Source organism: Bombus impatiens, unplaced genomic scaffold (assembly GCF_000188095.3).
Source record: "Bombus impatiens unplaced genomic scaffold, BIMP_2.2 scf_0645, whole genome shotgun sequence".
Taxonomy (NCBI): Eukaryota; Metazoa; Arthropoda; class Insecta; order Hymenoptera; family Apidae; genus Bombus; species Bombus impatiens.
In genome coordinates this window covers 394,279-421,583 of record NT_177064.1, presented here as the reverse complement: position 1 = coordinate 421,583, position 27,305 = coordinate 394,279, and the positions used below count along the sequence as shown (strand labels likewise).

The window sequence follows — 27,305 nt, the reverse complement described above, 5'->3', positions numbered from 1 at the left end:
TGCACTTTTATCTTTTTGATAATTGATAATGTGAAAGCTTGGTATCTGATCTTTTTTCAATGCTGAGGAAATAAAAAAGTGGAGAAGATTATTGTACAAATAAATTTGTGAACGATTATAATTCATTTTTTATCAAAAAGATGTCGTCTTCAAAAGTAAAGATGTGTATTCGATCAAATTAAATAATTATGAGTGCAAAGAGTTAATATAGCTTTAATTAACTGTTTCTGGTATCTGTAATGAAAATCGAGTAACGATAAAAATGACACAATTGTATCGTAAATATTTCTCAATATATTTATTTCTCGATTTGTTTGTAACGGAACTACACGGTAACAATAACATACAGATTAATCTTAAAGCTTTAAATCTTCGAAGCATCTTATCGTTCTACATATTCAGACGATAATTAAATAGCGGATATTGTCAACAATCACAGAGACTTTTATTTGACTTTTGTCGTGCGCGTTTCCTGCTATTTAAGGAGAACGCGCAAGACGATTTCGCATAAAAATTAATACGCTGGTGGGAGGAGGAAACAAATGGAAACGCGTTGCGAGCTTCAAATTTAATTACAAAATGAGCGGCTAACGAATAATAAATACGACGTTCGAAGATGCGAAATTAAAAAAAGAACGGAAGACTATAATATCGTTGGTCGATCGATCAAGGACGAATCATATTCCAAACTCGATTTATTTTTACTTTATTCTCTTTTTCTCGTCTAAAGAATTAATGCGACAAAAATTCATCGATCGATTCTTAGGAGGTAAATAGAAGTACATCCCGAGAAAAAGAGAGCAAGAAAAGAATAAAACGAACCAGACAGTCATTCAGTAACTGTTACCTTGCTTAACTCATTATCGACTAATGTTACGTTAACGCAACACGACTCTTAGAACTCTCTTGGTTAATTTATATTATCGAATTGTTTTAACATTGCAACTATGAAAAGAAAATCTAAAGGTTTGATTCGTTTCTTCTTTTCGCATTTAGAGTCTACGATTTTGTAAAGATCGAAGAAATCAATTGATGATAAATTATTTTGTTTTGGTCAACCTATCGAAAAGGTACGTTCTAAACAATTTTTGCCTGTACATATAATGGGTACTTTATTCTAATTTTCAAGTTATACACAAAGGTATATTTCGTACCATATATATCTTGTGAAACTGTCGAATCTGTTATCTCTCCGTGAATTTTAACGTCGCATTTTTCATCTCCATAGTAACCTATAAACAATGGGAAAAATAGTAAAAGCTCCAGTCACTGAATTCCAAATAAGTAGCGTTAGGTTATTTAAGTGACGGCGGTGATATAAATCAGCGATTAAAATTCAGTGACGTTAAAAAGAAGAGAAAATTCCAAGTTACGAATAAGTACGATGTGCATTCCATTAGAAATTTTGTCAAATTCTATTTGTTACAAGCGTGCTCGGTTACCATGAGAGGCACTTACCGATAACGATGCAACTACATCGACAAAATTTTAATTTGGACACGCACATCTATATGCACGCAATAATCGAAGAGTGCTTGTACACAACATTATAAGTGGTAATATTGAATGGCAAAAGAAAATTTCTGTTTTTATCGGAAAATATTCCAATCAAAATGTACCAACTGAAAATACTACAGTATATTAGCTAAGTGTAATTATCCTTTCTAAGTAGTTAACAATAACCTTAGAAAATGGTGTTACAACGTTGCCTCTATAGAAGAAAATATAAGCGCCAATAGACGTTAGTTAAGTGATTTATGGCTTTTGTCTATGCCATCTACTGAAACGAATGGAACATTGAGTTTTATGTACAACTAAGAGGTGGCACGTACGTGCTTTTCTACAGACACGCTTGTTGTGTTTCATGAATTTGTACTACATTTGTACGTGAGTTCACTTTCAGTGTTTTAACAAGCACTCTTCAATTAAAATGTCTAATGTACAATCTTAATGTACTTTGTAATGTTAATGTACAATTTTGTATAAAATATAGATATAAAGTACATATATGAAATCAAGGAAGCTTTTGTGTATAACTCGAAAACTGAAACAGAACACCTGTTATATGTATAGGGAAAAGTTGTTCAGAACGATCATCTTGGTAACATATTTCAAGCTCGCTGAAATTAGTGAGGTGCTAGCTTTTCAATATCTTCACATTTTTCTTTAATCATGGAAATTTTGTTTATGTCTCTAATTCGACTAATAGTGACTTTGTAAAGTATTTGATATTTTAACAGTTTTTTCTATCTTGGCAAAGTAACGCGTAAATAATACAGGTTTTTCAGTGATGTTGCATTTACGTAACCTTTATGCGTTATTTTACCGTTTCGACGTTAATGAGTTAATAAAACATCCACTCGGATATACGAAAGTACGTACGTTGTATGGTTTTCGTTTCAATAAAAAAGTTAGTCGTTGCTGATGCAGCAAAATTAGTTAAACGAGATCGTAATAAAACCTACGCATCTTACATATTTCTTCGGCAGCAAGCCTCCGATTTCTATATTCCTATTTCTCTACACAAATAAAAGCGCGTATTCACGAATGACCTATCTTAATTAAAAGCAGCTCGCTCTACTAAAAACCATTCGGAACTCCTCATTATCGATTATCGGTACATCTGTTTAGCAGACTATTTAACAATACAAATTCGACACGTGTTAACATTTAGTATTGTCTTTAAATTACATCGAGATATGGTAACTATCGTAACAATCTTAAACACGTTAACTGCTACGATGGTCATCAGTGATCCATGTTATCAAATTTTTTAAAATGGTTCAAATAAATAGATTATGACTGACAAATTTTCAATGCGAGTGACTTATGTAATATCGTCAGAGAAAAAATGCGCAAATACAATATAATAGTTTATAAGAATTAGATGCTGCTGTGCAGTATTTTGTGATCTGTTGCGGCTTCCGGTGTACAAAATTCGTTTGTACAAAAACACGTGGCAGTCAACGCGTTAATATTGTTCAATAATATCGTTCTATAAAAGATATGTTTGAAACAGCTTTGCACAGAGACGTACACGACTTCGAATAAAATACACACGTGAAATATACACATCGATTTGACAAAATATATACATATATCCGTACACGCGTGCCTCTATATCTGTAAATCTTCGAATTGTTCGTTCGTTTTGTGATTTCGATTCTTTGAAGAATTCGTGACAATTAATTGACAAACAGCTCCGGAAACTTTTGTTCCTGGGAGATTTTTCATCGTGGTTGATGCATCTTTGCAAAGTGAAGAAAGTAGAACAAGTCGTTCTTCCTGTTTTTTTCTTTTTCTTTTAATGTAAAAAATCTAACACAAGCGAAAGTAAACGGTGTGCAATTTTACTCTGAATATTTCTCTGCGGTCGGAATGTTACAAAAATAGAAGAAAGCTATATATCTATCGATCTCAAATCCTTGTTTCTCTTACTGATAGGTTTATTGTCGATCTTTTTCGTTTCTACGCGACTGGCCCCGCGACTTTAGGACACACGATAATATCCTATAAAAAATAGTACACAATTAGTACACACATGGGTGATCTACGACAGTTATCACTATAGTGATTCACAATGTTTCTCTTAATACTCGGTTTGTACGCGTAGCTACGATTATTGTCGTTTGTTTTGTTAGAGGAAATATTCGAAACGGGCGAAATGCTTTATTCTAGATCTAGCTCTATATAGTAACGATAACATCGATTTTTTGTAATCTAAAATAGTATGCGAAGCCTAACGACGTTTCAACGCTCCCTAAACCACTTTTAACTAGGAGAAAATTTGATTTTCAGGTATCTGTTAGCTTGTCCAAATCGACCTTCGCGCGATAATTAATTTTTCCTCGATGATTTCAGGCAAGCTTAATCGGGGCTTGAGGCGACCACCTCGTAAATCGAGTTTCTGTGCTAGTGGAGCGATCTGCTCCTTCGATGGGTCGCATATTTCGCGCCGTTTCTGGGTCATCGAATTATCGAAAATTCTTATTAAACCGGATAGACCGTAAAAACCACTCGATTCTATTAAAATCATCTTCCATGTCATTTCGTCTTCCACTCGATTCAACTATAGAACTAAATTGATAGAATCATTTACAGTAAATTTCTAAATACGAGTACAGTAAGTGTTAAAAGGCAAATTTGCAAATTTTGAAAGACTTTTTCCACAAATATGTAACATTCGTTATCTCATTTGCGTTTCAAAAATACACCTTCCATCGATATCTTCCGCATTGCTTCAGTTTTATCGCGAATGGGCATCCTAAGTATTATTACTAAAGATCAAACGACTTCGCCAACGCTTATTAAGATCCTGTACGATACACTCTGCGTAAGTTACGTCGATCGAGGAAATCTAATTTGATAGATTTGTACGCCACAAAGATCAATATTTAGAGATCTACTCTACGTATTCGATTAAAACATTTACACGAGTAACAAGAATAAGTAGATTTTACTTATCGCTCGGATGCACAGCATCTCGATAATATTTCTGGAATGATCTAATCGCTACAAGTATCGTTATTGTCGATACTATTCCTTCCGTTCCTCCCCGACTTCCACGAAAATACTATCTTCAACGATTTATCGCTGTTTCGGAACGGCAATCGTAATAACGCACAATTCTCTCGTCGTAATTCGTATCGTTTGAGGTCTCAGAGCGCGAAAGTTAACACAAGTTATACATTGTCTGCCATAAGTATTATGATACTTTCTAATATTTAGTGTAAATTCGTTGCTTCTATTCTCTTGTTACTCTCCTGTAAGTCTTATTTCGTTCGCATCGCACGATGTACAGTACCAAATAAAATAAAATTTGTCAGACGTTTACAATAATAATACTTATGGCCAACAGTATACATTCATCAGAGCCATAGAAAACACTGGATGGCATTAATACTGATGGCACTACAAGTAAAAAAAGAGAAGAAAGAAAAGAAAGGATCTTCGGCGAAACTCGTTTTTGGAATCATCGAACGACACGAATAACGAGATGAGAGTATCTGATCCTTAAAACTACGTGAAAACTGGCTCTGTAGCTTGCTCTACATTCGATTTTCTTTCGCTTAAGACGCAACAGAGGAATTCCACACGTTACCTACACGCAATAGGCTCACCCCACGATACTGAAGAGTCGTCACAGTACAAAGAAGAAGAAACATTAGGAAAGAAACTATGTCTGAGCATAGGCCATTGATTCTCTAAGCTCGTATAGTCAACGATATCACGATTAATCTCATTCACTGAAATATTTCAGTACGATTTCAGATCATGAACCATGCCCAACGTTATCGTTTACTTATGTAGACTACCGTTGTTATTACTTTAATCCTCTTCTACCTCGTTTGTTCGCTTAAAATGATATTTGCACATATGTATTTCTTCTTAATGGTAATCTATATCATCAAGATTTGAAGATACATCAGTATCTTGTCGTCTTGTATGTCTGAAGTCTTTTTGAACATTCTGGCGAAGTTACTTGCAACTTGTGAATTAAAGAAATACCGTGCATGTAGAAGAAAGAAATAATAATAATAATAACAACAATAACAAGAAACACGAGCTGTGAGGACCTATCTTATCTAATATTTTAACAGAATCAACCATTTCTGATCAGCCTTTGATAATTCATCTGTCTCATCCGCTTTAAAAATAATCATGCTTTGGCGCGGAAGCTCTACTTTCGCAATATCATCGATCACAAAGAAGACTAGTCGATCGTTCCTCCGGCTTTCTGTCAATTAACCTTCGACCACGAAAGATCAACGCTTAAAACTTGGCCTTCTGCCTTCGAAGATCGTTGGGAATGATGATGGTGAGCAACGTGCCGAGGGCCAACGTGCCACAAAGAAAGATGTTCGCCCAGAAGTCGCCCCACTCGTTCAAGGAATAACCGTAGAGAATCGTGAAGACAATACCGAACACTTGACACACTGCGTTTAATAAACCAGTGGAGGTTCCCTCCGGTTCTGGGTATGTTAACTCTGCAGCGAACTCGAATCCCACGGGAAGGTAACCGGTCATGAAGAATCTAGAAAATTTGGAAAATAAACGTTGAATTTTTCATGGAATTTGATATTACATGGGAAGAAGAATTTTTTCTCTTTTTTTTTTTTTTTTTTTGAATAAAATTCTTATTTAGAAACATTTTTAAAGAATTCTGTTGAATGATTGGGGGTTATTGGAAATTGTTCTATGCTTTTGAAATGCTTTAGAAAAAGTAAAAAAAAAAATACCTCGGCTAGAGTCGCATGAAACTGCTATGTTAAATTTCATAGAAGTGATTTCTAAGATTAAATAATATTTCAAAATATCAGAGGGATTAGTAGCTTTGCACTTACCCTAACATGCCAGCTGTTATGTAAATAACATATATTTCACTGGTGTCTAGCGTGAACGTGAATATGATCATGCCGAAGAATGAGAGAAGATACACACCCAATGTTGTCTCTCTGAAAATCGATTTCAAATGAAAATTCAAGCCACCTGTTAAGCACGCGTATTTGTCAGATTTACTCACTTAAATTTGTGCGTTTTATCGAGTACAATGCCGCACACCACAGAGCCCAACATTCCGGCGCACACGATGGTCAAGCCGATTCTTCCAGCGTCTTGTTCATGATTCTAGATATTTGCGGATCGACAATACAGATGTACTAAATAACTTTGCAATTTCATAAAAATGATACAGTCTCTTCGATGTAATTAAAAGATATGAAAAATTAGAGCGGAAAATAAATAAAAACACAACGATAATATCAATGGTAAAATTTGCTTTTTGATTGAACAAAATACGAGAATCAAAGAACGTAATAAATAAAGGAAAGAAGCCGAAAGACTCACAGGGAAGTATTGAAGAACTATGTGATTGAGGAGCGTGCTGATAGCGTAAAACACGCCCACGTTGATGCCGTAGCTGAGCAACAATAACAAATAACCCGTGTTTGTGACTAGTTTCTTCACAGAGACGAAGAAGCTTCCCGTGGATTCAGCTTCCCTTTGTACAGCTTGCGCCGGACTCGGAGGAATCGGTGGTTCAGACTTGAAAACTGAAAGAAAAATTCGATCGTTACTTTTATCCACACGATGGGCAATCTCGTTTAACTGTGAACCATCGTTTCGAGGAATTTTCAATCTTAGGTTTATGGTTATTACACGCACATAGAAGTATAAGAACCAGAATAGTAGTGGTAAAAGCAGCGACGATATAAAACATCACGTGCAGTCCTCGGCCAATTACGTTGGGATCTTCGCTGTTTTGCACCAGCATCGGTGGAAAGAGAAAACCGATTGCTATACCCAACTGAAAATAACGCAACGATTATTCTAACTTATTATAAATAATAAAAATATATATGTAAAAGTTAGCTTCCGTTTAAAAGTAAGAATGGAAAATGATGGAATTTTTCCAAACGAAAAGGGAGAATGTTATCGATAGTGGCATGTTTGGTAGGCAAGTTTTGTAATGAAATTGCTGACGTGTGGAGAGATGTTGGACGCCCATTGTTGTTATTCCAAGGAAGTGACAGATCATTATTCTTTTCAGCTCATCACGAGCGATTCCGACGAGAGTTCCGCTCTCGAAAGCTTGCGAGAACCGTGGCGAACTTGTACAGGCGGTGATACGTCATAAATAGCAAGGTCAACGATCATTTATATCAATTTTACGATAGCTATCGCGTATTTCTTCGTTAATACCATGCAACAAATAGGAATTTCTAATAAAAGTTTTATCGCGTGCTCCATTTCGTAGAAGACAAGCGGAATGTTCGATTTTTTAGTTGGAAAATAGATCAATTTTTAATTATCGATATATTCTATCGTATCCTATATATTTAACACTTGATAAGACGAAAGCGATATTTTTAAGCGATGTACGCTTTTTACTTTAGCGTCGTTAAACGAAGCAACGGAATCTGGATGGAAATTCGATTCTGAATACTATAATCATGAATACTCTATTTTCGATACTTCGCATAGTATCTTGCATATAAAAACATTCATAACCTGCATTACTCTTCAATTTTTCCTATATCGCCATAAATTTTCCAGCTAACACAACACCTCCGATAACTCAAATAGAAAATTCGGAAAAACATGGAAGGTAAGATATAAAGCTTTCGAGCAGAAAGAAGTTTAAATAATCTTCGTCCATACGAAGGCACACGCAGCTCGTAACAAAGCAATCTAGTCGACAATGCACCTTGAACAGATTATCTCCCCGGGGGGAGAAGCTGGTGGAAAGGGGTGCGTAGCTTGTTGCAATGTGGTCGTTCTTTAACTCGCTGGATGGGGTCCAGGATCCCCTTATGCCGCCGCGAAATGAAACGTGGGTGCACGGTTCGACTCTGTTTCCCATCTAATCACTGCTTAACTCTTCAACGAGCCTGTCCCTCCAAATAGAGTTCTACCACACAGGTATTGTGCACTCGAGCTCCATTTATCGCCACCATTACTTAACAACTATCACGGAGTCGTACAGACTCCACTTACTGATGACTCCATTTATGGAAATCGTGTGCATTTGATACGCATTTCTGTTACCACGGTCAATCGATTAAAGTGGAGGAATCATCGTCGTAAATTGATTGACGCTGACTTTTGAGACGGTAATTGAGACAATAGTCCGATATGATAATGTGGAATGCCTTTCTCAGCATAGCGCTTTGAAACACTACATAGATGAAGTAGAATGTAAAACGACGTTCGCAAGGACCATGTTCAACAGAGTGCGCTAATTAATTGGCGAAGGATAGTTCACTCGCCTGTTCATATAATTGGCTGTTAATTCTCCAGCGAGTAATTCTAATTGGTTTACGTATTCCAGAATTGAGTTATGGGAAATAGACATGATGAAAGCGAACTCGTTTCGTAAGAGGTATCACGTTTGAGCTAGCTTGAAAAGGATGTGCAAGATCAAAGATCGTGGAATTAAACACTTTAACAAGTTGAAATGTTTCGTGTTAGAGATTTTACCGGTAAATTATTCAATTTTATTAAATTATTAATTAATTAATCCGGACGTACTTTTTCTTCTTAGAAAATTTTTTAAATTCGAAAGGATCGCTTTTAATACGTGTAAATTCTTGTTTAGATGTTTCTAGAACTTTTCTTAAAAGATTGAAATTCGTTCATCTATCGAGATGGAAGCAAAATTGGGCCAGAAATATTGAAAGGCCGTAGAAGGTTGGCTCGGAACAATTTTGAAACATCCTCCAAAATGAACGTGTAAAAACATTCATCTTCTCTGTAAAAGGTGATTCTTCGGTCTGCTACAATCAATATCCATCGTATCCATTCGACTTTAATTTTGCGAAGCATGCAGCCGATACAAAGCTAGTTGGAAATTTTTCGATCCGACAGTAACTGACCTGATTTCCAAAAACGCCGATGCTGCACGCGCTGCTGACCTGGTCCGGGCCGAACCAAACAGCCGCCAAACGTGCTGGCACTGACAGCACGAACGCTTGACTCACAGCGACGAATGTTTGACCGACGAAAGTAATCCAGAACCGATCTGGACTCACGCTGAACACTTTTATCCAGGAACCGAGCGTGGTTCCGATCGCTCCTGCCAAGGCTGCGAACCTGAGCCCCTGAAATCAACGATTCATTTTATTTATTTTCTGCAAAAAAAAAAAAAAGAAAAGTATTACAAAGTGAATAATTGGACGAAAGACTTTTTTCAGAATTTTATTCGAACAGACGTGGAAGAATTCTTTTTATGAAGTTATTTATCACGAGAAAAATTAACGCTAGGAAGAGAGATATCATTAGTAAAGTTAAGAGAAGAAAATATATTTTTTAAAGAAACTTAGATTTTCCGAAATATTATTCGAACAGAGGAATTTTGTAAAATAAATTTATCTGTTTTGGAGAAAATCGATGTAAGGAAGATTATTGATCTTCGACTGGAAAAATCGTGTAGATTTAATTTGTTGTGTATTTGAAGTATAACATGTTCGTACGAGAATTTTAATATACTTCGATGTTCATGTTTTTGATAGAGGATTATTTTGTTACTGCGAATAATTTTTAATTTCAGACATCTGTAGGTAAATAATCAAATCTGTCGTGTCTGTTTCGTACGGAGATATCATCGACATTATGATCATCAAAGATCATAAAGAGAGGTGAGAACAATTATTAATTCAAATTACTACGTTTGTTTTACCGAAATGGTAAATACGATATTTTCCTTGTATTTCGAAATCTTTGGACTTAACAAACTCGACCTGCTTAATCAAATTATCTTCCTCCGCACATAAATTTACAACCTACTACTGATCCACTAATCCTCGAAGCATATAATCAAATTTCCTTATAAATGATGTCGATGCTTTACTTTTCGAAAGAACATCCCCAAAGACTTAAAGAAGAAGAAAAAAACAAAGAGACAGATAGTCATTTTCAGAATCAGATTACAGTGCGATCAAAGTATAATATGCACGTTAAATACATAATAATTGTAAGAAGCATAAAAAAAAAAAAAAAATCGAATGCAACTTTTCTGTATTTTTATACGTTCTTCCATAATTTTTTCTTTCATTTCTTTATTAACAACTTTCGAAATGCAACGAGAATGAAAAATCCAATTTTTATATAAATATAAAGATATTCTCCGAGATATCGCTCTCGATAACGAAGCAGATTAGATTAAACTTCCGATCGAGTTAAATTAACTGATTTGAAATATTTCTGCTACGATAAACTCGGTGCATGCATAGATAAACACGATTTAAGGATATCAATTTTTCCAGACGATTCTTTAAATAAAACGGCCGAAGTTGATCAAATACAACTTTGGTGGTCGCACTTACGAATCTGTCGAGCAGATAGCTCGCTGGAAAGATGAACGGAATATAAGTTATCATGTAGATCATGCTAGTCATGTCAACTGAAAAACTGGACACGTCGTAATAGACCATTATGATGTTCGCGATGATGCTGTATTGGATCCACTGCATCGCGTTGCTGGCGCTGTACAGCACGAAGATCATTAGAATCACCCATCGTCGTTTGTACACCGTTGTTTCAATATCCTGCAAAAAGATTGTTTTTTAAATTAGAAATCTTTTCTGATGCTGAAATTGTCAAATTTACACTCTTCTGTAAATTCTTGGATCATTTTAATATTAATTATTTTGTTCCCGGGATTTCTAGAACTTTAGTTCTCAAATATTTACAACTCTGTAATTTAAATCCTTTTATAGCTGAAATCATTTAAATCTACATTTTCAGTATACTATAATTTAACTTTTTAATTGTACTATAATCTAAATTTCTTTACACCTAGAATCCTTTGAACTGTCAAATAAATAGAATATCTTGGTCCAATTTTCTTCCTGGAATTTATTAAACTCAAGTTGTTCTCAAGTATCTAAATAAAATACTGCAATTTAAATCCTTTTATAGCTGAAATCATTTAAATCTACATTTTCAGTATACTATAATTTAACTTTTTAATTGTACTATAATCTAAATTTCTTTACACCAAAAATCCTTTGAACTGTCAAATAAATAGAATATCTTGGTCCAATTTTCTTCCTGAAATTTATTAAACCTAAGTTGTTCTCAAGTATCTAAATAAAATACTATAATCTAAATCCTTTTATAGCTGAAATCATTTAAATCTACATTTTCACTATAATTTAATTTTTTAATTGTACAATAATCTAAATTTCTTTACACTTAAGATCCTTTGAACTGTCAGATAGCTATAGTATCTTGGTCCAATTTTCTTCCTGGAATTTAATAAACTTAAGTTGTTCTCAAATACCTAAAGAAAATACATAGTATGACCTAAGTTTTTTTGCACTTATGGTTAGCATCCTTTGAAATTAGGTTTTCTGATACTTACGTTACCTTCATCGTAAGTTTCTTTGCACCTAGAATTCCTACATCTAATTTTTCCCAAATGTAAATTTCCTCCATCGATGTTTCCCAAATTGAAGTGTCTTTAAATATAATCTTTTAAAACAAATCCCTTTTTCTGAACATAATGCCCTGCTTATCTTTCCTTGTATTTTTTTAAGTTTCCTCGCCAAAGAAACATTCGATTCTCATAAAGAGAAAGAAAAATAATTTAAAAATAGAATATCGGAGGCTCGTTGCTTGTAACAAAATTTATTAACACACTTTACAAGATACCAAATACAAGTTTCCGCGTAGATCAGCCAAAGTTTAGAAGCAGCTCTCGTTTCACAGAGAACGTAGTCACCTGAGACGGTTGAACGCCACTCTCAATGGCCTTTACATAGTCTGCCGAGCTTTTCATTTTTGTATCCTGTTCTGGTTCCATAATCCAGCGAACGTTCCACCAATTTTTCCAAATCGATTCTACTTCACTTCCTCGAGTTACTATCCTTTAACTTTCGCGATTCACTTCACCTTCACTTCCTCGATCTTCCTGTATTTACTTGGCAACTATTTTCTCAAGTGCTCTTCTGTCTTTCATCGAGTTTGCTCTCTGAAAAAGATCGACAAACAAGCATTGAAACTTTTATTCGAGACAAAACAAGAAAATCGTCGAGAAAGAGAAAAATTGTAAAAATTGCAAGAAAATTAAGTGCGATTAGGGTTTGTTAAAATTTCAAAGATAATTCTGTTTTCGTAAAACGAGTACAAAATTCACGAGTTTCATGATCTCGTTAAAAACTACGATTACAACGAATCAAGAAACACATTCCGACGAATTACGATGAAAAATTCCAACGAATGATTCTTCATCCACTGTAACCGTAATCCATCGTAAGTCTAATTACGGAAAATTTAATGATCCCGCGCGGTCTAAAGTAACAATTAGTGGCTAACACGTTCTTCGGGATTTAACAGGAAACTCGAACAATGAATTCGAACGTAGATGTTGGAAAAATGTATATGAAGGTCTCTTGCAGAGTTCTTGACCACAAGCGTTCTTCCTCGACTTGAAAATTATGATATATTCAAGATTCGAAGAATTATGGTACGAATAGATAGATATACGATACCGTAGATACGATAGACTCACACGATCGTCTTGAAGAAAAAAGTGCGTGAATTTGAAAAATGTGATCGTGGACGATGATTGGAGGATTTTTAAAGCATCTGTAATTCATAGCGAGTGATATGAACCGCTTCTTATAATAACAATGGCAAACAAGACGTACGTTCGATGAACAAACACTGAATTATTTATAAGTGCCGTCCTTCAATTTCCAATGTAGGTTCGTCTTCTGACGAGCAATTAACAAGGTGAATAAAATTATCAGCCATATTACTCCGCATTTGAGTCTTCTGAGTTGTAGGAATTGTGTATTCAACGATTGCTAGCGAAATTCTGGGTCATTCGCGACTCGTTCGTGATATATCTTTTATCGATAAACCGTTGGTAAACTTTTCCGTATCGAAGTGTCCCTGAATTTAGCTTCTCCGCAGAAGAATCTCTGCCGAGATTTCTAAGTTTACTATTATTTAGAAATACTCTGAATCCGAAGTGGTCGAGCACGTAAAAAATGTTGAAACCTAAACTTACGAATATTCTAAGAGCTCGAGGAGCTGAAGTTTTCGAATATTAAAAAATTGTCGAATTTGTTCTCGCATCCGAGTTGCCAGGTGCCTAAATTCTCGGATACTTGAGAATTGTAAAGACAAATGCTGCAGAATCTAAATTTTCGAACGCTTAAACGCCTACAAATACTCAAACACATACTAAGTCTCTAAAAATCTAAATTCTGGAATATTACAAAATTTGAAGTTCTAATCTTCCATGTACTTAACACTTTACTGACCGCTAGCTGTTCAACAGTATACGTCCGCACGTCCGACCGGCAGCTCAGGCGCAGATTCTCCCTGGCGCCGGCTCTGTTTCGGTTTAGACTCACCAATACCATTCTTTTCGATCATCGCGAACGGTAAAGTTTTTCAAATCGGTATAAAACTGTGGCAGCTTACAAAGCAACGCAACTGACGCAACTGAGCAAGGTACCTTAGTACTAAATAACAAATTACTGCTCAATTAATGAGAAAGATTGTCGGTGATAAAAAGCCGATTGATAGGCTATCGGTCCGTAAGCGTCGGCGACAGAAAGCCGATTAATAGGCTATCGGTCGGTAAGCACCGGTACAAAAAACCGATAAATCGGCTATCGGTCGGTAAAGTGTTAACATCGTCGCAACAAAACTAACAAGTCTTCGACTTTTCGTTTACTCCTCGTGTCTGGGTTCGCGCGTACCGAGCTTCTCTCGAACCTCAGTTCACCATCCAAAAATCTTTCCAATCTAACTTATGCATCTGGCAACTGTGGAACCTGAATTGACTTACAAACTTTCTGCAACCTTAGCTCTCTCGTCGGATTTCCTTTATCCCGATTTCTCTTGCGTTTAAGTTGCTTCAGATCGCGGTACAATAATCTCAGCTACGACGACGCTGGAATTTCCATAGAATTCGACACAAAGGGATATAGAAATTCATCTCGTGTATAAAAGACGGCGAGGGTTTCACGGGGTCAACGACGATGGAGCCATATTTCTACGATGAAAATCCTGATTTAGCAAAGGAGGATCGGGTTACATGGCCCTCAAACACGGAATGTATAACTTGGTGGCTCGACCTTGCGCTCATTATCGTGCAAAAGATCGTTCTCGTCCCATTTATTGTAATTAAGCTAACGGGAAATCCGGCACACAGCGTACGTAAGCGTTCGTCGATAATAATACGCTGGTTCAAGAAAATATTTGAATATTATTTGCATAAAAATATGAATACATTATAGGTGTCTTTATATAGATGTTATAGTTCGTGAAATTTCATTGATATACTGTAATGGGACACGATTGTCGTGACTACGTTGATGGAATTTGAAACTGATTGGAAAATCATACCTGATATTTACCAACTGTCAACGTATACTATAGGAAATTAGTATGCGGCGTGAATACGCAAAAGTATTTGAACGCTTATGACAACAAACTTTCGTATCTATATCGTACGGGTTAAGTAAAAGATTTTGGAACTTCATTAGCATTGCGATGAGACACGGCTGCTGTGATTATATTGATTTTGGAATTAATCGAAACATGTATACAGAAGTTATTACTTACTGTACAGAAAACTTACATACTTACACTTACATATACTTATTGCACATGAAAACGTACACTTACAGCAAACAGATGTTCGATGAAAAGATTATATTAGTATTAGTCGGAATATTCAGACTTATTAATAGAATAGTATTGAAATATGTATAATTTTATGTGCTAGACCAGATTGGCCGTGTAGTGGTGACACACGTATGTGAATATGAGTGTGTGGAAGTATGTGTGTGCGCGGCGTCTCGAAAAACAGATGAATGTACTGTTCCGTTGGCAGTGCGATATGGAAGATGGTGAGACAAAGAGAGACGCGTGCAAATGTATATCGACGAAGATCCTGGAAATCGTTTATTAAATAAATCTAGAATTATTTTAACACGAATTCTAAATGTATCCTTAGTGTTCCTTTACTTTTATTTCGGCAATTAAGATCCACAATTCTCAACAAATAGATAGTTGAGTATTGAAATATTTTTATCATCTCCGCGAAATATATAGTTTGCGCTAAATAGCTTTTAGACCGTAAGTGTATTTTCACATTTCTTTCAAAGTTTATCGATATAATCGCCATAGTTGAGTTTCATAATAGCGCCAATGAAGTTTCAAAATGTTTCGTGTAAGAAACGTAATATATTCAAAAAATGGTCAACTCTATGGAATTATATCAATCTGCCTATATCATTATTTTTCTTTTTTCGTGTTGCTAGAGTATAAGGTTTCACAAGATCTCCTTGCAAAGTAGATAAGGATAATCCCGTTTGCTGATTCTTATAAAAGCTGTTTAAGAAATCTGGTCGGATAAAGATTCAGATAGGAATAATTTTGAAAGTAGAGATATATCGGTATCTATCGATTGATAAAATATTGTAAGCTACCCAGTAGATATTTCAGATCGGAGATTATTCCGGCGTAAAACTTAACTTACGAAAATTCCGGGAAATTAACTATAATTGTCGTGATTATTGCTCGTTAGAATCTCTGATCCTAAGACGAGTCTTTGTTTTGTAAAACCAGTTGAGAATTCACAAGGCTCGGTATACGGAAAAATTTGTGAATAAATTCTCACGTGGAATCGAGCACGAGTCTGTTTTAAATGATGAACGCAGTATTTCCGGTTGAAAGATAGAAAAAAAGACAATTATCTGGTTGATAATTGATAAAAATAGAACATCGACGAATACGAACGAACCTCGTTACGTATGACACAAGTGTTAATCGGAGGACAAACAAACAATGTAAATCAACACAATTATCATCTTGAATATGTATGAAAAGGAAAAAATATATCGCGAAAAGAACCTTCGCCTTTGAGGGATATGTTTCCGAAAATAAATAAAAAATCACGGATTGAACCGATATATCCAATGTTTAGACGACCGTTCGCGAAATATAAATCGTAATATTAAAAGCTCGATATATTTTTTCTCTTTCACATTCTTCGAACTCTAATAATTTAATTAGTAAAAGGTGACAAACGTATTGACGTTTAAAAAAAGCCAATAGACACACGATGCTTTTAATGCAACGAGTAACTCGACGGTCGTTTCATAGGAAGTGGATCGAAGGTCGTTCGAGGACTCAACTTGAGTTTCGTCCGGAATTCTAGGTTTTAAGGTCAAGGATCACAGGAACTAGAGGAACCATCTAACGTGCCTGCCTCTACCATAGTGACATCGCTAGGCGAATTGCAAATTTCAATTTGAATTTACGATGAAATCCCATCAACACTTCGTCAAATACGATTATTCGAACAAGTTCCAAACCGTATCAATTTTCAGGTACAGATAATGGCTCCATGAATCATTAATTTACAGAGGAATTTAACAGCGTTGCATACGAAATGAAACGATCGTGCGACGAATGTTCGAATGATCAATGAACGAATCACGAAATGATTGCAGCAAAGATATAGAGAAATTAAACGACCTCCTTTTAAATCAGCTATCGAAGCTTTAAAGCAGATATCGTGGAATTTTTATCGGGACTCGAGTAATTTAGATTGTGCATTTCTTCTTTTTTTTTTTTTTTTTTCTGAAATTGTGCTGTGAGTGCCACTAATTGGTCGTCGAGCAAATTGATCTTTTAATATTTAATTTACTTTCTTTCTTCGTTTGAAAATTTCACGGAGGTTTTATTCACTTTTTTCAATAGAGAATTTGACCAAGAACAGAGAAATCAGCATCGTGACGTAGATTTTTCCTTCTTTTATCGCGATCTCTTTGTGACGCTTGAAACAATTGAAGGACCGTGGTCTGAAGGCTTGTCGCGATACGCAAGATAAACGGCCGGAGAAAGTTCGATATTTGTTTTTTGAGATTGGAATAATTGGTCATAAATGGAAGCTTCCATAATTTACCATTAAATTCATTTTTTATTCGTCGAATTTCTACGCACTATTTTATTCAATTCATAATTAACATTTACTACACGGTAGTTATAAAAAGTATTTGTTTTCACATTTAATACAATACAAATTCATAATTGACATTTACTACATAGTAGTTATAAAAAGTATTTGTTTTCACATTTCAATACAATAATATATATATACATACATAGATCTGTGCAAATCTTGCGAAAAGTACAACGACGTGCAAATACTTTTTTTCTAACCATATTATTTATATCGGAGACTAAATTTTCTCTTCGTGCCGCGAAACTATCGCGAATTAAAAATTCTATTATTCTTAGTTAACCTTTGGTTATAATCAGACTGAAACGCAATTACGTTCAACAGTGGCGGTTGGCGCACCTTTAGTCGCAATCGATGCACATTGCCTTACAGAACGTACCATTAAAGCGCGACTTTAACGTCAATTACAATAATTTATTTACGATATCCTTCATTTGCTTCGAAGCATTTTTCCCTCCGCCGAAACAGAAAGTTTCAACTATCGGGAAGAAAAATATCATAGAAAATTGAACTTACCTGAACAATGAAACGCGATGACCTCGTGGATCCGCCGATCGATGAAGAAAAGAGACACCTGTCTCTCGAGATTAGGTCTTCAGCGTGTCACATAAAGTTACGTTAGCGTGTTTTCACCAAATTTCACTGAATTTCAGTCACGATCGAGAATCCGCGACTAGTTTCAATTCACGAATGCGAGACACAAAAACGTACGGTCGAGTCCACGTGGATCCCGCGACTGTTCTATGCCGGTCGCAGAACTACGTCGATGTATCGTTGAGCCACGCGCGTACGTAGCTTTTTCGTGATTAATCAGTGGCATATATCAAAGGACAATCAAATCTCGAGCAAAAGAATTCATTAAAAAAATAATCGAAGAGCTAATAAAAAAGATTACAGAAATTAATTTTCTGTTAGTGAAGAGAGAGAGAGGGAGAGAGAGAGAAAGAGAGAGAGGATTGCTCGATGTAATAGATCGTAGGAATGATTTTTCAGAATCTATTTCTTTCTGATTAATATTTTTTAGAGTCACTTTCCTTTCGATTAATTTTCTTTTCAGAATTAGTTTCTATCCAATTAATGTAACCAATTTTCCACGGAATTGATTTTGCTCGTAAAATCAAGTCAAATGAAATATATTTTGGCAATTATTTATTTGAATTAAATTACGCTTCTCCGCACAATTTCCCGTATGGAGAAGCGAGCGTGTATACAGCTACGAAATTTACCCTCTTTCTCTCTCTCGCTTTCTCTCTGTTGTGTATTATCGATCAGTCGCTGGGCTACAGGTTACTCGATGTACGTTAACAGGTTCGTTGGTTTCTTTTCGTGCGGTTTAAAAAAAAAAAAAAAGAAGACGTCGCAGAAAGCAATAGAAGCGTTTGCTCTGTTTTGTGCAGTCAGGCGAGCTCGTCTGTCATGGCTAGTCGCAGCCGATGCAACATCCGAGTCCACGGAGCGCTGGACATTAACTAAATCCGATAGATTCGCCGCGGCTCGCACCACCTACACGTCCTTCGTTTGATAGCGGCCTCGCGCGCATCGACGGAACACGGCTCGATCCATTGCTTCTGCGCGAGATTTTCGAGCCCGCGATCACCCGTGCCGCGATAAGGGACGTGTCATCCTCGTAATTTTTTCGTTAGTTGTGCGGCGCCTTGTGCGATTTCGGAGATCTAAAAGATTTGACGAGTCGATCAGCTGCAGTTAACTTTGATATATATCGTATTAGGCTGCTTGGATTGAAGGAAAATCAGAGATGCATTCTTTTCCTTTTGTTTCTAGTCTTAGTGGTGTTTTGTAGAATTCTCTTTATATCCTCTGTATTTTAATGAAAATTTAAAATCTTCATTTGAAGATTTATATAAGTTTTCTCTTTCCATTTCGTTTCTGGTTTCAAGAGAGAAGAGCAATTTTGATATGGACGAGGATAAAGGCGATAGGATACACTGAAGATGTACAATAGAAATCCTCTTTTCTGTTTTTCTTTGGCAGATATTTGAGCAGATTCAGAAGAATATTTCTGAACAGAAATATTGTACAATGTTTCGCTAACACAAACATTTGTCAATTTTATGGCTTGACACGTGAACGTATTATTTGATTAGCGTATTATACCAGGATCAGCTTCTTTTCCTCTTTTTAGCTCTCAGGAAAATATTACAAAGTTTTGAATGACTCCGAATGGTTGGTATTACATACGAGTATAATGGGTTTAGAAAGAAAGTACAAATTTTCTTTTGGCAGTCTCTGAAACAAATCACGATAGGTCGTGTCGTTCTAGCGATACTACAGACACGCGTCGAGATTTGAGATTTCTCGTTTTTAACTTTCAATCTATCGATTGATAAGAAAAAAAAATTAATCGATACATACAGAATTTTAATCTAACTTGAGATCGTGATACTTTTCGATCGTGATGATAATCGATGTCCTTAACTGCTTTCTTGTTTAGATAATCTACGAATCTTTTCTTAATCAGTTAATTAACACAAATAATTAAATAATTAAATCGATGTGTTTGGCAAAATCAATGCTGTCACATCAATGACATTGTTAAATCAATTCGGTAGTAAAAAGGCTGATTTTTTAGAACGATTACGTTCGAATTACAGTAGCCGAATGATCTCTAATGCTGATACATTTTTTTCAAACTTCGCGATAGCTTCGACATTGAACCACGTTACACATTAACAATAACATTACCATAAGTAGGAAACAATTCATTTGTAAAGATAATGCTGCCGAACGATAACAACGTGAAGCATACGAGCAGCGAATTATCGCAGATTTAATGAAACTTTTAACAATGGAACTCAATGGACAAATCATCTGGAATAACACAACGAATTATCTACATTTGAATTTTGCCGCAACTCTCCGTGAAATAATAATAAAAAATAGAAATATCTCTAATCTTGCTAATGTTAATTTAAAACACGTTCGAGCTTCGATTTCTATTCGGTTTAATCAACAGGCAAAAATTACTTATTTTGTAAAATAACTTTATAAAAATTAACGCTGCAAATGATATATTGTTACATAAATATCAAGAACAACGTGTCGAAGCGTTCCGATCTAGTCTGTCTGATCAAACACGTGATCGTTCTACTTGGCGAAAACGATTCTGGTTGACACTTGTCAGCTGTAAAAATACATTGTCATACAAGAAATTAACGCTTCAAATGAAAAATTACTTTATAAATAATAAGAACACGTATCGAAACATTCCAAGCTCGTCTGTTTGATCAAACACACGATCATTTTGCTTCATGAAAACGGTTCTAATTAAGAGGCCATCAGGTGTGAAAATACATTGTCGCTGAAAATATGAATACTTCAAATAACGTACGATATACATGAACATTGAGAATATACAGAGAAACGTCCTAACTACGCTTGTCTGACCAAACACATAATCATTCTACTTTGTAGCAATAGAACAGAGAAAGAGACGAGAAATGTAGAATAATCATATCGATGTCAATATAATACAAATATAGTGGATACTATAAACAATACAAATGTTCGTTTAATACAGTTTCTTTGCGCGAAAGCTCGTTCGATCAAGGAAATTATAAATCATAGAATCGGTTGGTTAAATCATTGGATGACATGCAGGGCATTGCTGTTTATCGTGATCTTTATCGGTGTAAGACTTTGTTAACAAAAAACAACGAGCAACAGTTGCAGTATACAATGCGACATGGAGTTACTAATTGCCCGGTTCGTGCTCGCAGCGTGATAGTAAACCGAGTAAACAGGATCTTCCAAGAATACCGCTGCCTAAGCCCCGCAAATCCGATTTTACTGTCAGTGAATACAGTCGATCACGTATCAACGAGCGGATATGTAGCAATCGCGCCTAACGGAAAGTAAACCGTGAAAATTCTCAGACATTTAATCAAACTTCCACGAAAATGTAATATAATATATACCCTCTACGCTCGATTTATGTATACAAAATACTATACCCTATAGATTATTAATGAAGCGATAAACGTATCCGGTTTTAACGAAATTAGCTTGTCGTTTTATAGCCATATGTTTTTTTTTTTTGTCTAAAAATATCAGATGAAATATGTTTTCGTTTTATTGATAATTAATAAAAATACATTTCTCTCGGAGTATAAAAAAATGCAACCTTGGAAAGAATTTGAGACATATAGAATTTGTCTAATGATATTCTTAAAAGTAATGTCACTTTTCCTTTATTTATGATTTAAATTAACAATTTGAAGCGAAAAAATTACAAAATAAAATAGACTTACAATCATCTGATTGTAAGTATACTAGACGCGTTTGGGTTAACATAATTATCTGTTCTAACTTATTTAATCTAATCTGCAAAAAGGAAATATGTTTCCTATATTTATCGTTGTTAATTATTTGTAAACAAGATATCTGTTAGGAGAATCGATCTGGGAAGATCTCTTTTAATTAATTTCTTTAATTTAAATTTAATTAATTTAAATTTAATTAATAACTTCTAGTTATTTCCGAGTAATCGTATCGTTTCAAGAGTAACAGCCGATCAGATGATCTTAATTCGATCCTGTAAGAATTTTCCATGAAACGAACCTCTTCACTTATCATTATCCTCGACCACTCGCCAGTGACGAATGTTTCATTGTTGCTTGTTTTTTTTTTTTTTTTGTATTGTAGACAAAAGATTATACAATCGATGAGATAACAAAAAAAGAAAGAGAAAGAGACGAGAAATAGTCGAGTACGTGCTAGAAACCTGGATAAATTCGCCTCGACACAAAAAGTATCTCTCTGGTAAACAAGAGATTCGATCTTCAGTTAAGATAAATCGAGACAATACACAACGAGACTAATATTTTAAAACAAACCAATTTCTCTATCCTTACGTCGATCGTTTGGTGTTGAAATTATTTTGAAAATACTTTTTTCTCTTTCGAACGAGAGTCACGTTGTCGAAACACGTTCGACTCGATTTGTCTCGCAATTGACGCAATATGTTTAAACAATTATTATTGTGCCACCGTTACTGGATTCCATTCGGCCTTGCTAAACTCGAATCCAGACGACCAAAACGGCTACGTGATAAGGCGCGTCATTGATAAAACATTTTAGTGACGATTAAAACTGTTATCTTCATTATCTCGCGCGCACACCGTATTACACGACATAAATTATTATGTTGCCTGATGTTAAGCTGTTCTTCTCCGGTTATGCAATGTTTCTCTTTCTACACCTAAGAATTATGTATGCATAGGATGTATGTGCATGTATGCAAAAGACGAACGAGGAAAAAATTGTTTGATCCATCGATGTTTGATATTGTTAGAGGACACTTCGATATCAGTGCTTCTTGACTATCTGCAGTTCTTTGTGTTTTTGTTTTTAGCCAAGTAATTGAAGAATCAGGATAGACAATGTTATCTATGTAGTGTTTTGAGCATCACGATGTTTTATGATGTTTTTGTTATGGTTATATTTTGGAGATGTTTTTCTTCACCACTCGTGAACGGAAGATTTTCCTTTTTTTTTTTTTTATACGAAGAATAGTTCAGTCTATGGAATAATAGTTCATAGATGAGATAAACTTCTCATCACGATGTTTCGTGATATTTTTGTTATGGCTTTTATATTTTGGAGATACTTTCTTCCAGATAGCTTTCTTCAGCGGAAGATTATTCTCTGCTTTCGAATGTTATCGAATTGTAGATTGATTAAAGTAATTGTTAATAGAAATAATTAAGATAGATTTCTTATTTGCGTAGTATCACAAATTTTTCCAATAATTATATTTCAAGAGTATTTTCCTTGTTCTTCATTGGTGTTCAATTCTTCGTAGCCGAAGAACGAAGGAAAGTGAAAGAATAGAAAAAAATATAATTAATTACTGCGATGAAATAAAAATGCTCTGATTCTCTGGTAGGCGCAACTTTGAGAAACAAAAGATTAAGATCTGAATATATATCGATTGTATGATTCGATTTAATTGAAGATTATGAAGGAATTGGGACAACATTCGTAATATCTGAAGTAATACCGGCACATAGCAGTAATAGAAAAGTTTCTTTCCAAGGATTCCACGAAGTGCATAGTGTACAATGTATGTACTGTACATAGTCTATGTCCACGTCGTTGCAGATAAAAGTTACGAACAGTAGGAAAGTCGCGCGAGCGAGACTATCTCAATGAGGCGTTTATCTAATCGAACAAAAAAGTAATGAAAATAAAAAGAATTCATACCTGAGGAGATAGCGTTTGATGGGAAGGCTGATTAGGGTGCAGAAGACCGGTCGATTCTTCTGGAACATCTTTTTGAATTTCGTTCATTTCTTCGTCATTGAATTCACACGCTCGATTTTGATCAACGAACTCCTACTTTATGCTTTCTTGCAACTGTCGAATTTTCTCCACTAAAAAGCTTCAAACTTTCGTAGGCAAAATAACGAAATGTAGCAAAGGAAGGAGCGTAATTTATGGCACCCTCGAGTGTCTTCGCTTCCGTTTCTTAGAACCGAGATCGACCAAGGCCAGACGATCGTTCCGAGCGTAGGAATCTCCGCGTTTTCTTATAATTTGGTAATTTTTTAAACGTGAAACTACTAAAGATTCGAGTAAAGATAAGGTTAATAGAACTGGAGTTAATAGAAAAGCTTGAAGCGTGCGTTTTAATAAATTTGAAAAAAAGTTTCTGACACCGTGGATACTATAACGAAGCAGGATCACGAAAGTTCGCGAGCTTTAGTCGTCGGAACGTGCGGTCTCGTCGTTCGACAAACAGCGATTGATTATAACCGAAGACCCATGACGATTGTTCGAAGCCGCGCCTGTTGGCAAAGCAGAGCCGAACTGGAATATTAATTTTCCTAGCAGAAACGTGTTTACAATGTCTGAAACGAGCGCAGACTTGTCGACTGATACGAGTTTCACATTATTTGATTAGTGTGGTGAACTGTGACGTTGAGTCGGGGCGTTGACGAATTCTCTTGTATTGGCAACATTTATCGAACTATGATTCCACTGTTAATTAACGCAGCTGCCATTAAGTCAAGCTATATTGTCTCGACGAAGAGAAGAAACGTTTAACAAACGTTAATTAAAACGTTAAGTCTTGAGAATAATTAAAAGTTTCTAATAGGAAATTGAAATCGTTGCTTTACCCTTTGTAACTTACTATTAAAATACTATCTTAATTCATGTAATAATTCATTCATTATTAAAACACCATATAAGTTGCTGTTAAATCTTATATATTATATAGTATTATATAGTATATGCTATACTTTTTATATTTTATTTTATTTATTGTCATTTCGTTCGATTCGTTCCTTTCACGTTTCATTTTATTTTTCTTCCTTTTCACCGATTCCAACTTCGTTTCCACTTCTTCTTTCCATTTATTTTCTACTTCAACTTCTTCTCTGACCTTAACTTCCACCAACTTTGATCTTTTATTTTCCTTTCCATTTTCCATTTTCGCTCTTTCCTTTTCCCATTTTGTCTTCAAATATTTAATCGTAATATTCAACGTAATATTTCCTTCTTATTCCTCTCTTTTCTCTTTTAGTACTCTCTTAGTTAATTCCGAACTGCTCGCTAAATCTTTCCTTGCGTATTTATTATTTTTGCTGAATTATCTTGTTTACAATATTATTATGGAAATTGTAGAAATTATATTGCTACAAAGTGGCTTATTTGTAACAATTATTACATCACAATTCTTAAATCAATGAAAAGTAAAAGATCTGTAGCAGATTACTTTCTTTATTTTTCACGAGTTAAATAATACTTTGATTTATCAAAAGGACTTGTAATTAAAAATCGATAAGATTATCTGTCGCATAGATAGAATAGAAACGTAGTTTTTTGATATCAACGACTCCTAGTTTCTACTAAAAAACGAAAGATTTTATATTGAAATCAACACTTTCGATCCAAGGGATTGAATACGCTGTTAAAATACGAATGTTTATTGAGCCGATAATTGAATTCGAACGTGCTTAATATGATAATGAGATCGCATACAGAGGTTCATCCTTCCTATTGATTGTCTCTAAATCTCTTAACCTTTGCCTGAAGTAGTCACCAGAGCTTTCATTGTATTGCGCATGATAATATAATGTCTTTGTATTTCAGTGATTTCTGCACTTTAGATCTCCCACGTAGGCGAAGTAAACTATTACAGGAAACAAATCATTTTACCGCAGAACAAGTTTGCAGTAGAAGAAAAATAATCGAGTTGCGTCATAGTAGAATGCACTTGTTATTAGTCAGCTCTTGACTTTGAAAATGTCAAAGAACTCTTTCTTGTTGTTTGTTGAAATGTTTCAATCAGATGAGAATATTTAAGACACTGACAGTTTGGTAATGTTTAAATTTGATAAGTTAATTCTCTTTACAAAAATAATACCTATTCATCTATTTTGTTCATCTTAATACTTTTTGTAATCTTTACAGAATTTTAAGAATTTTCATAACTATAAAAAAAATCCAGGTTACTTATTAACATACCTATTTCATTATCCAATAGGTTCTTGTATTAATTGCTAAAAATTTTCAATCGAAACTTGAGGAAACTATAGAATAGTGAAATGTCACTTGTGCCTAAGTTGTCTTATGTGTACGTAGGAATAAATTGAAGATAAATTAGATGAATAGCAAAGGATACGATTGGAAGAATTATGAAAATGAAGTTGGAAGAATAGTAGAGTTCTGTTGGTTTTGTCGCCTGGTTGGAGTAGAAAAGTCCTATTCGACACAGTTTGGTTAATGGTTACCGACGGCGTTAGTCAGACGCGCCTAAGTTATAGGCAACCATGTACACGAGGCACGAACTCTATTAGCCCAATGGTAGGCGCACGAAGCGTCACCAAACAGAACGTCTGTTTTATCACTAGGAACGATAAAAAAATTCTGCAATTCCGAATTTCTCCTACAGAGATCTCCAAATTTTCGAAATTTCTTCGTCACTAATCGAAATTACTAATATATCTTTATCTAGCAATTAAAATTATCGCGATGGAAATTGTACATATGCAATTATATTTACGATACTAACATAAGCACTATACGTCTATTTTTAAAAGAAAGAAACAGAACTAGTAACTGTTATAAGGACGTTTTTTTAGTAATAGTGCATAAATAAAATAACATCGCAAAAAAGTAAAATATAACAAAGTAATAAGCGTATTGAAATAATACTTAAAATGATCTTCCACATATTACGTAACTTGCAAGCCGTATGACAACACAGGAAGATAATCGAATCAAACACGAAATCTCCGTAGAAAAGTGAAATGAAAAATTACGAGCGAGTTCGATCATATTTCGCTCTCAATGCTGTGTACTTTGTTAGGCGAATGATTTTCACTTTGTTTGCAGGCGACATGGACCGAGACAATACCGACTTAACGACTTAGATAAAAGTTACATAATAACCGCGTAGCTTTTTCTTCGGTCGTTTTCTCAGGAAATATTTCCCGCTATTTCAAGCGCCGTTATGATTCTTATGTTAATTGATTCGCCTCGAATCCGTGAAAGAGAAAACGACCAACTACCAACTAATTTATGAAGATTGTTAAATCAATCTCCCATCCGTTTCTATTAAAAGATCTTGAAAAATTATTCTTCTGTAGATGTAACTCAAATATTTCAAAAGATAGAAGCAATAAAAGAGTTTACATAAGAATATGATTTAGGAAAAAATTGTATTGTCATAATCTTTGTTATTTTTCTTCGTCTTTAAACGTATTAGCTATTGCACGAATGATGGAATAACTTGTTCCAGGTTTCATTTTTTTTTTTTTTTTTTTTTTTTTAAAAAATGTTCTAGAAG

The 27,305-nt window shown here is 34.9% G+C and overlaps 1 protein-coding gene across 2 annotated transcripts; it reads right to left on the bottom strand.

The window, feature by feature from the left end:
* Positions 1 to 283: 283 nt before the first annotated feature.
* LOC100745386 (uncharacterized MFS-type transporter C09D4.1) lies at positions 284 to 24,252 on the bottom strand. 2 transcript variants are annotated; one of them, XM_033322524.1, is made up of 10 exons: positions 18,718 to 18,993; positions 18,008 to 18,369; positions 12,224 to 12,472; positions 10,824 to 11,045; positions 9,375 to 9,599; positions 7,165 to 7,306; positions 6,847 to 7,052; positions 6,524 to 6,627; positions 6,345 to 6,455; positions 284 to 6,034 (listed from the first exon to the last, which is right to left on the bottom strand). In XM_033322524.1, the coding sequence occupies exons 3-10, from the start codon at positions 12,302 to 12,304 to the stop codon at positions 5,773 to 5,775; spliced, it is 1,353 nt and encodes a 450-aa protein (XP_033178415.1). In that variant the 5' UTR covers positions 12,305 to 12,472; positions 18,008 to 18,369; positions 18,718 to 18,993; the 3' UTR covers positions 284 to 5,772. The 2 variants fall into 2 exon arrangements, with proteins under 2 accessions (XP_033178415.1, XP_003492008.1); XM_003491960.4 differs by lacking the exons at positions 12,224 to 12,472; positions 18,008 to 18,369; positions 18,718 to 18,993 and adding an exon at positions 23,714 to 24,252.
* Positions 24,253 to 27,305: the final 3,053 nt, after the last annotated feature.